Source organism: Siniperca chuatsi, linkage group LG3, assembly GCF_020085105.1.
Source record: "Siniperca chuatsi isolate FFG_IHB_CAS linkage group LG3, ASM2008510v1, whole genome shotgun sequence".
Lineage (NCBI taxonomy): Eukaryota > Metazoa > Chordata > Actinopteri > Centrarchiformes > Sinipercidae > Siniperca > Siniperca chuatsi.
In genome coordinates, this window is record NC_058044.1 from 7,754,528 (window position 1) to 7,764,696 (window position 10,169).

The window sequence follows — 10,169 nt, forward strand, 5'->3', positions numbered from 1 at the left end:
TGGTCCAGTCCAGTTTGTTGTCTTGTTGTCTGTTGTATATGTGATTGTTGAACATCTCATTTCAAAACTATGAGCATTAATCTCGTGCTATAACAGCCTCCACTCTCTTGGGATAGCTTTCCACAACATGTTGGGACCTGGCTGCAGGGATTTGCTCCCATTTAGGGACAAGAGCAGAAGTGAGGTTGGCTGCTGATGTCGGGTGATAAGGTCTGGCTCATAGTCGGTGTTCCAGTTCATCCCAAAGATGTTCGATGGGGTTGAGGTGAGGACTGTGCAGTCCAGTCAAGTTCTTCCACATCAAACTGGGAAAACCGTTTCTTTATGGACATTGCTTTGTGCACGGTGTCATTGTAATGATTTGCTTAGCTTAGCATTAAGACCGGGGAATTTTAATGTCTAAAGAAAGGGTCTTCCCAAACTGTTGCCACAAAGTCAGAAGCACATTGTTGTCTAAAATATTGTATGCTGTAGCATTAAGATTTACCCTAACTGGAACAAAGAGGTCTAACCAAAACCATGCAAAAACAGGCCCACACCAATTAGTGGTGGAAGAATATTCAGAGCCTTTACTTAAGTAAAAGAATCAATACTCTATTAAGTAACTTAAAGGTCCAATCTGTAATATTTAGGAGGAGCTATTGGCAGAAATGCAATATAATATTCATAAGTATGTTTTAATTAGTGTATAATCACCTAAAAATAAGAATCGTTGTGTTTTCATTACCTTAGAATAAGCCCTTTATATCTACAGAGGGAGCGGGTCCCCTTCCACGGAGGCCGCTCTGTTTCTACAGTAGCCCAGAACGGACAAACCAAACACTGGCTCTAGATAGGACCTTTCGCGAGTTTCGCAGCCACCATAGGTTCTCCTACACGCCTGGAAAGGGAGGGTGAGGCAAGCAGTATTCAGCTATATATACACTGCTTGGTAGTTTACAACAATGAATAATGTTTTATATACTGATTAGATCTTGTGCATGAAAAATCTTAACCTGTAAAGTAACATCTAACCGCAGCTGTTAGATACATGTAGTGTGGTAAAAAGTACAATATTTACCTCTGAAATGTAGTGGAGTATTAGTTTAAAAAGTACTTTGTTTTGATAAGTGTTCTATAAATAAAGTTTTATTATTATTAAAAAGTAGCAAAAAATTTTAATATTCAGGTAACGTACAGCAAGTTTGTACTTAAGTACAGTAATTGAGTAAATACACTTGTTTACTTTCCACCACTGAGCTCAAAAGTACACAATTGTATGTCGACAGGGTTGTCCACATACTTTGGCCCATCATGTGTATATTCAAATGTTATTTCTGTGGTCTAGGAGAATTAAAACAATATTTTTGCACAGTCTTCTCCAAAGCTAGAAAACAAAGACTTAAAATGCAACACATACTGTACAAGTGGCAGTAGCGCAACAACCTTTGAATAGAGTAGAATGTATAAACATTTAAGTCATTTAAGCTTTCAAATTAACTGGAGATAAAATCAATATAATTAACATTCATTTAGAGAAGTGTTACACATACAAGAAGTTTCAGTTAGGATTGCAATCTCTACCCACATGAGAAAACACAACAATGACCAGCACTCAGTCATGTAGTTTAGTAAATATCTGCTTTAATTCCAAAATATCAAAACAAAAAATGTAGAGCAACAACATGTCTTTCACATAATAATTTGTCAGCAAAAAAATGATAAGCTAAAACTGAGATCAATGTAATGTCTGTGTGTTTTCCAAATCTATAGATATCGCCCCTTCTCTCTTTCAGTTGTGTTGTCTGATCATGGTGGTTTACTGCAACAGATTCCAGCAATTCCATCTCTGTGGGTTCGTGTGGACCTCTGGTCTACTGGTAGTACAACTCCAGGTTCATCCCATCATGGATTTCATCTGCAGAGGTCGTGGTTAAGTACAACAGATTTGGATAAAATAGTTCTGCCCAACTGTCTATTCTGCATGGTACAAGTTCATTACAATTAATATTATACAAGCATCAGAAAAATGCTTCTTCTGTTTTCATATGAGAAAAAAAAAAGAACTGCTTTAGTTATCCCAAGTATATAAAGATAATTTAGAAATAAATTATCACTGCCAACATCCACAATATCACATCAGAACATCACAACATGACTGAGAATGCATCTGACAATCATTTTGATGTTATCTAAATTATCATGATCTCAAATGCAACTGCAAGTATATTACAAGGGTAAGTTCATCCAAATCAGTGATAGTTGTATCTACTCTTTCAAACAGATTTGAATTTATTTGCCCAAGTTTCAAGATACTGTGTGTTAGGAGTGTGTGTTAGAATTCAGTTGGGGATGCACAATGCGTCGTTTGCTGGTTCGTTATCTACTGGTAAATTAGAAAATTAAATTACCATTATTGTTCCAAAAAGTGTAATTTCAGAAGAATAACTTGTCTTAAAGTAACTGCAGTTCTTCTGTGACTGTGAATAGACACTGCAAGTGGAATCATGTCATGGACAGATAGATACATTTATATTAATGGCACTGCTGCCAGATATCATTTAGAGAAAAATGTCCCTTGCAAACTACAATTTGTTTACAAAAATTGTATTGAAATGGAAACTGGTCAATCTAATGAGTTACACTTTATTGTCCTCTTATGCAGTTGCAAGAGTAATGTTATTGGTTATCATATTGATCATCAGTTATTGGCCCACAAATTCAATATCGGCACATATCTACATCCAGTATGTACAGCCACCACTCTTGCATTCTGGTACTTCAAATTATCTGATGCTTACTTTTTAAGTATGAAAAGTGAGCAGACCTCTGTAAAAGTATAAAGTATACAATACAGTATTAGTGCTACTGACAGTGAGCGAGCAGCTGAAAATATTGTTTAAAGGATACAGTCACCCAGAGACACGTGGTCCTTGAATATGGTATACCTGTGGGAACAGAGGAGGAACATTTAGCTGCTAATAGAAGATAGCCACAAAAACACTTGTTATGGTCTAGCAGGGCCATATTCCAGACGAGCATCTTACCACTTCTTTAATACAATCTTGTCGTGCCGTGTTCCTGTCTGGGCAGCAATGAGCTTCTTCAGATCTCCAATAGTATCCTCAGAGCTGAAACATGGGGGTTGAGGAAGGGGCATGATGATCGCATGGAAAACATTCAGACACACCACTCTGTACTTAAATCTGACAACAGAGCCCAGTTCTTCAAACGTGGTTTAACTAACCCAGGTTAACTTGATGGTAGCTAAAATGATCCTGTTACTTCTCATCTAACTTTGGTTCTTTGAACACAGTTGGAGGATTAATTGATTTTGGAGGAAGTTGTCTTGAATTACAGTGTGCTCTCATTTTGAAATATAATACAATATTAACAGAGCATGCACTAATGATTAGCTGGCATGGCACTGTGGCTACATTTTTACAGCACATTTGAGAAGCTGGAACATTATCTGGTTCCAGGATTTGCTGCTTTTCTTTGTCTTACACGATAGTAGACTTTATATCTTTGGATTTTAGAGTATTGGTCAGATAAAACTATGTGACGTCGGGCTAGAGGAGAAAGGGTGATGTGCAACCGTCACATTTTAAAGACCAAACGGTTAATCGATTAATTGTAATAAAAGAAAAACCAGCAACTCTGGAATTACACATGTGGCAGGACGCATTATTCAGCGTTATCTCCACAGTTTGGGTGAAGGATACTTGCACTTGACCCGGACTTTCTTGCCCAGGCGATCGTTGCAAACCACCTCGATCATCTTCAGTTCCTGTCAGCCGAATGAAAATGAGACAGTGTAACATTTGGGATTAAGTCGATTTAAACCATTCGCCACATAGGCGAGTAATACTCGTACATATAAGTAGTTAGACGCTATAGCTAATGTGGTTCATTCACAGTGTGCCACATGTGAGAAACAGACGCTGTGTTTAAATCAGCCAGGTTGTTTTGTTTAAGCTAGCTAACATCAGCTAGATCGTCACATATTGTGTGCTACAGACCAATGTGCGGAATGTTACAAAGCACACGCGTAAACCAACATTCTGTCTTGAAAATATCGAGCATTGTGTTGCATCTATAATAACGGTGTGTTAAATGTGACATTCCTACCTGGAAATTCACAGCAAAATAACACTTATTCCGTTTTCGCTGATATTTTCTGGAACGCTCTCCGTCCTGCTTACCGTAAAGCTGATTCAGTTTGTGTATTAGCCTCTCGACCAATCAAATTGGTACACCGATGATTGACAGCCCAAATTAGCCTATGGCAGGACAGTGAAACCCGTCAAAGGCGGACCAGATTCTGAAAACAACTCGTACCGTAAACACGTTGCTAACTGTCGTAATTTGTCTAGCTGCTGCCCAACCTGTCACACGGGAGCAACATTGAAATTAAATTTGAAAACGCTGCTGCAGAAAAAATAATGGCAGACGATGAGAAGTTACCGTCTGGATGGGAGAAAAGAATGAGCCGCAGTTCAGGTAATGAAACAGAACCCACGAGAGGCTAAATATGCTAGCTAGCTAGCTAAATGGCAATAAGTAGTCAACTTAGCTTACTAGCTAGCAGCCCCCAGCATCGTGGTTTACTGTTGTAACGAGGCAGATGGAAGTTTAAGTTCAATGGGGATAAGCTGAAACTAGTGATGTGTAACTCAGTGTCATAGGTGTGGTTTGTTAAATGTGGTGTTTAGCTGTTATTAGTTGTGTTGCTTCATGATCGCGCCAGAGCTGATCCATTCAATCTGGCTACTGCAGGGCCCTGCATGACGTCATTCTGCTCCAGTGCCTCACCTGCAGACTGGGCGAGCCTCAGCAGTGTTTTTACACATTTATGTTGGGAGGCCAAAATCTTAGTAGAGTCTAATTCCATTAAAACATAATGGAACCTATGTCTTATAGGCCCCAGCACAATATGACTTATCTCTAAAGATGTTTTTGAATACCTTTAAAACTGCACTAATCAATTTATTTTTTTATTAATAATGAACCAGATGATTGTGTGTAATGTGAAAGCGGTTGTTCACTCGCCTCTGCAGTTTTCCTTCAGCTCTATGAAGTGTTTTGATCTGTCGTTCTTAAATTCTGTTCTCATCAACTTCAGCCACAGCAGGCAACTGTCTTCAGCAAAAAAGCTCAGATGAACTCATTGTACGCTACATGCCCAGCACCTAATGGCAGACAGACAGACAAAGCTAGTGACTTGCTGGTGAAAAAAGCAGGTAAATAGTGAGATATTTCCCTCAGGAGATGGTGTACACCAAGACAGAGATAAAAAGAGAGTGAATTTTTTACTTATATTCGTCAGGTGGTCAGAAACATGACTTCAAATGAATGCTAATGTTGCTCCCTGTCTGCAGGAGCAATTGTTTGCTAGCACAGTTAGGGAGGCACCAATCAAAAATGTCCTCTCCTGACACCGATTCCGATACCTTAACTCAGGCTCGATCGAATTCCAGCGCTCTCCTTTTCCCACATTTAAATTCTGTGCACCTCACTGTGTAGAACTCATTGGAATAATTTTTATGTGAAGTATTATGAGGCCAGGGATGGCTGTGGCACTAAACTTGAGTTGGCAGCCTGCTGTGACTGAATTAATGCAACTGATTGCAGAAACCCTGAATTTTCTATGATAATATGACAATATTGACAAAGACAATCAATGAATGCAGCTTTAATGACTCTCTCTCTTTGACCTCCAGGCAAAGTGTACTACTTCAACCACATCACCAATGCCAGCCAATGGGAACGTCCGGTGGGAGATGGCCGTGGAGAGCCAGATAAGGTTATTATGGGTGATTTTTTGTTTTTTATAATTTTTGTTTTGTTATTATAATAATAACAGTAAACTTTTATTATAGAGCACTTTTCAAAATAGGAGTTACAAAGTGCTTTACAACATAACATAAAAACAAGACTGAACTAGTTTAGTGATGTGATGATTAAAATTAGTGATGGCCGAGACCATATGAAGCTTTGGGACTTCTGCCAAAGAAAAGATTTTAAGCTTTGGAGCCTTGAACAGCAAGAACAGTGACATCTGGTGGTTTGCAGAAACTCTAGCAGCCCTTTAAAGAACTGCAACACCTTGCTGATTTCATACTGTGTGTGTGTGTGTATTAAAAAAGTCTTAAGAAGGCTGCATTTTGTTTATTTTAATTTATATTATTATTCATCAGAAGTGCTGCAGTATACACACATGTTTGTGTACTACATCCTAGAATAAAAAATAATTATTAAACAAAAATAATTAAATACATGTGTTGTCCAAATTGATTAAAAATCCTTCCTATATTAACATTTTGCCTGTTCCACACTTGAGGCCTGTGTTACTACTGACAGCTTGTGACATTATATTGATGATGAAGTTGATTCTGATCCAAAGTTGCTGTTCGTACACACCCTGTTGATCACATCTTTCCCATAAACTGTAAAAGTAACCGTTCCCATTAACAGAAACACTCTGGTCACGTGTCAAACACAGAAAAGATGAATGTAATCAAATCGGCATGGGAACATCCAGAACACTTTGTTGTTCATCGTTTGATCATACACACTGCGAGGATTGAACTAGTTTCAACTAAATGTGTAATTGTGATTTGCAGGACCAATATTAAAATTTAAATAATTTTCTATAAACTCAACTCCAGGCCTGTTTTTGTGGTCTATACAGTATTAAACAAGGCACAACAGTACCAAACATAAACACAAGCTTATATTATTTCTATATGAATAGAATCAAATAAAATCCGATAAAATAATGCCATTTGCTTCTTGTTGAGGTTATTGCCACCATTTTCTGTTGGAAAATTGACCAATTTAGTATTATGATACACTAATAAATGCTTTATTAACAATGATAAAGCCATTAGTTACAGCATATAAAACTTTATACGTCTTATTAGAAAGTGGTATTGACTAGTCTAAGACAAGACTGGCATAACTCAATAGAGCAGTCTATTGATTATAGGGAGTTTTTGGTTGTTGTTTTTTCATTCACTCAGGTACGCTGCTCTCACCTGTTGGTGAAGCATAATCAGTCACGTCGTCCATCTTCCTGGCGGGAACAAAATATCACACGAACTAAAGACGAGGCCCTGGAACTCATTCAGAGTAAGTAAGGCATCATCGGGGGGGGTTGATTAGGTCTGATCAACATATTTAATTTGTTCTTTATTTCTCTATTCTGTGCAGAGTACATAGAAGACATCAAGTCTGGAGAGGAGAAGTTTGACGCCCTGGCTTCTCAGTTCAGCGACTGCAGCTCAGCTAAGAACGGTGGAGATCTGGGATTATTTGGCAGAGGTACATACTCACATACACAATGATCCCCCACACACACACACATATACCTTATACATATACCACGACATGCACACGCCCAGGTATACCTTCATTAATGCATACACAAAGAAAGAGTTGTACACATACATCATAGGATGCTAAATATATTTGTGTTGTTTTTTTAACAGGGATAATGCAATTAACATTATTATATGAGAAAAAGAACAGTGTCGCGTGCTTGTGGTTCATGCTTGTCCATAGATATTTTTCATTTTTATACTCACTCAACTTTATTACTGATGTCTTTTCTTCAATACACTTTACCTACATTGGCAGCGTTGCTCTGCCGTCAGTTTCCATCACCCTTCTCTACTTCATCACAGTTAGTTTTGTGGTCATTTTGAGTCAGTACTCGGTTTGTAAAGTTTACAGCCTGCCATGATGTTGCTCATGCATTGCTCTGTGTACAATGATGCAAAAAAAAAACTTTTAAAAAAGTGCAGGGATTTGACTGACAAAATACGAGCCTGATCAGCGCTCTTGCAAAACAACATTGTTCATAAGCAAGATTTATTCTTCTACAGTGGCAGTAAACACAACACATGGGCCTGCCGATAAATGTGCTATATTCAGAGCTTAAAGGTTTCCTGTGGGGTTTTAGACTTCTAGTAGCGTAGCGTATTTATGTCTTTCATAGTGTACATCGGCAGATTTCTCAGTTATTCTCCTCTCATCCCAGTAATGTGCCTATCACATAGCTACAAATCTTGAAAAACTGTCAAACTGAATGAAGCGCTTTCTTAAGCTTCAGTACCATTTGAATCTTCGGACGTCATCAGTCACGTGTTACTCTTCATTTGACACAAGCTCCGGCACAATATATTGAAACAGTCCATTTCACAGGAGTGAAACAAGCTTCGGAGCTTCGTTTTCGTCCGCCCATCACTAGTTATAATCGAATAATCTGTAGTTGGGATTCTGTGTACTGTAGTTAGCCAGGAATTAAAGGGTCAGTTCACTCAAGTTAGTTCTTTGTGACCATGCACAGAGTTTCAGTGTTGTTCATATGTTGTTTTTATTTAATTCTCATTTCTGGCATCGCTGCTCTTATTTCCCTGCTTTGTAGTGGCAAGCCTCCAACTTGATTGGCATTACTGGCCTTGCCCATATGACACACCCACCGCTGAAACTGAAACCCAATAAAATTGAACAAAGAAATAATTTAATTAAATCCATTGTAAAAGATAATAAAAAAGAAACACTACTAAAAATATTATTTCAAGCAAAAGCAGAAATTTAAGTACACACAGGTCACAGATGATGATGTACAACATATTATTTGTGTGAATTTTGATTTGAATGTGGATAATCATTTTATTACTTTAATATAATGTATCTGTGTTTTATGTTTTAGGTCAAATGCAAAAGCCTTTTGAAGATGCCTCCTTTGCTCTCAAAGTGGGAGACATGAGTGGTCCTGTTTTTACTGACTCTGGAGTCCACATCATCCTACGTACTGGTTGAAAGGAAGAAGCCACATACTGTACTTTTCTCTTACATCTTCATACACAAACACACAACCACACGCACACACACAGTCCAACCTAACCACACTTGTGATTTATTTTAATGACACACACAACAACAAAGCTTATGGGCTGAATCGCATTATTTTAAGTGGGATCATTTAGTTCCAAGCACTATTGAACATGTATGAATAATTTCATCAAACTGAACATCAAGGAGTATTGCAGATTATTCCTGTAAGACCTCAAGCTTTTATTAACCATGGCAATGCCATTATATAAAAACATGAGTGCCTGTGACTGTTGAAGTGAGTGCACCGTGAAAACATTTCACACAAGTTTGAGAATGCGTTTGTAAAAGCTTGTGTATTGTATGTGCATGTCTTCAAAAGGACCATTTACTGTATGTTCTTTCTGTAAACTTTTCCATTTCTACTGTATGGTTGCCAAAGCAGTTTCTCTATCTGTATTATTGTTTTGGATAATGGATTCAAAAGATGTTTAAAATACTTTCTAGCCATTGCAGACCCCTGCAGTTCGACAAAGCACAGTTATTCTGAGTTCTCTACATTTAAGCATTGATTGAAAGTTTTTGTTCCTTGCAGATATTCAGTAACATAGAATCATTTGTTTTCATAATCCACATAATCCCCCCCCCAACCCCCCTGTAGGATATGCAAAGATGGCACAGTTGAAAACTTCCAGGTTTTAACAATCAGCTCTGCTGCTTTTAAAAGCATCAAAGTTCAGATGAACTGTTACACTGTTGTCTCTTTGGAGTTTTTCTTTCATCAATTAAAAAATCTCTTTTTTTGTAAGTCTCTTGTTTTACTTAGTTCCTCTGTTTTTGGAGTTTCTCTTTATCAGAGTACATTGAGCATTACCACAGATCTGAGGGCAGGAGGGGCAAGGTTTTATTTGGAACAGAATGAAACCATGGACACGCTTATTATGAAAATGGTGCTGATTAATGGTGTCAGCAAACCTGCAGCTTAAAGTGCTTTATGTGGAATACACAGAAGCATCAACATGAATATTAATAATATAGTATAATAAAGTCAGTTTTGATTAATGTTATCCTTGCATCACCAGGCAAAATGATCAGTAGAAAAAAAATAGAATACAAAAAATAATTTGGACTTAGACCGAACATACAGTAAATTGTATATAAAAAAGAGGAGCATGTTACATTAAGGGAGATGTTGGAGAATGATCAAGAGAATTTTGGCACAACCTGTTTGCTGTGTAATTTCAGTTGAAGGAAATAAAGTCAAGTGATTTGTCTGTAAGTCATTTTCTCCGACACCCATCATTTTTCCATTCCAAAGAGAGCTTGATCTCAATGAGATTACCTGATTA

At 37.7% G+C, this 10,169-nt stretch overlaps 2 protein-coding genes across 2 annotated transcripts; one reads left to right on the forward strand and one right to left on the reverse strand.

Annotated features, from left to right (window-relative positions):
• Positions 1–1,601: 1,601 nt before the first annotated feature.
• On the reverse strand, positions 1,602–4,252 carry ubl5 (ubiquitin like 5). Its single transcript, XM_044189989.1, has 5 exons — positions 4,111–4,252; positions 3,705–3,769; positions 3,027–3,110; positions 2,890–2,927; positions 1,602–1,897 (listed from the first exon to the last, which is right to left on the reverse strand). The coding sequence occupies exons 2-5, from the start codon at positions 3,758–3,760 to the stop codon at positions 1,854–1,856; spliced, it is 222 nt and encodes a 73-aa protein (XP_044045924.1). The 5' UTR covers positions 3,761–3,769; positions 4,111–4,252; the 3' UTR covers positions 1,602–1,853.
• A 52-nt stretch (positions 4,253–4,304) lies between these two features.
• Positions 4,305–10,099, forward strand: pin1 (peptidylprolyl cis/trans isomerase, NIMA-interacting 1). Its single transcript, XM_044189988.1, has 5 exons — positions 4,305–4,482; positions 5,703–5,785; positions 7,005–7,113; positions 7,195–7,305; positions 8,699–10,099. Exons 1-5 carry the CDS (start codon positions 4,425–4,427, stop codon positions 8,806–8,808), a joined length of 471 nt encoding a protein of 156 aa, XP_044045923.1. The 5' UTR covers positions 4,305–4,424; the 3' UTR covers positions 8,809–10,099.
• The last annotated feature ends 70 nt before the right edge of the window (positions 10,100–10,169 follow it).

Excerpts from the sequence above, each read along its gene's own strand:
- ubl5 (XM_044189989.1), bottom strand. The coding sequence starts at position 3,760 with ATGATCGAGGTGGTTTGCAACGATCGCCTGGGCAAGAAAGTCCGGGTC. Across the intron at positions 2,928-3,026 it reads AAGATTGTATTAAAGAAGTG|GTATACCATATTCAAGGACC; the intron begins GTAAGATGCTCG and ends CTGTTCCCACAG. Across the intron at positions 1,898-2,889 it reads CCACGTGTCTCTGGGTGACT|ATGAAATCCATGATGGGATG; the intron begins GTATCCTTTAAA and ends CGACCTCTGCAG.
- pin1 (XM_044189988.1), top strand. The coding sequence starts at position 4,425 with ATGGCAGACGATGAGAAGTTACCGTCTGGATGGGAGAAAAGAATGAGC. Across the intron at positions 7,114-7,194 it reads GGCCCTGGAACTCATTCAGA|AGTACATAGAAGACATCAAG; the intron begins GTAAGTAAGGCA and ends TATTCTGTGCAG. Across the intron at positions 7,306-8,698 it reads TCTGGGATTATTTGGCAGAG|GTCAAATGCAAAAGCCTTTT; the intron begins GTACATACTCAC and ends TTTATGTTTTAG.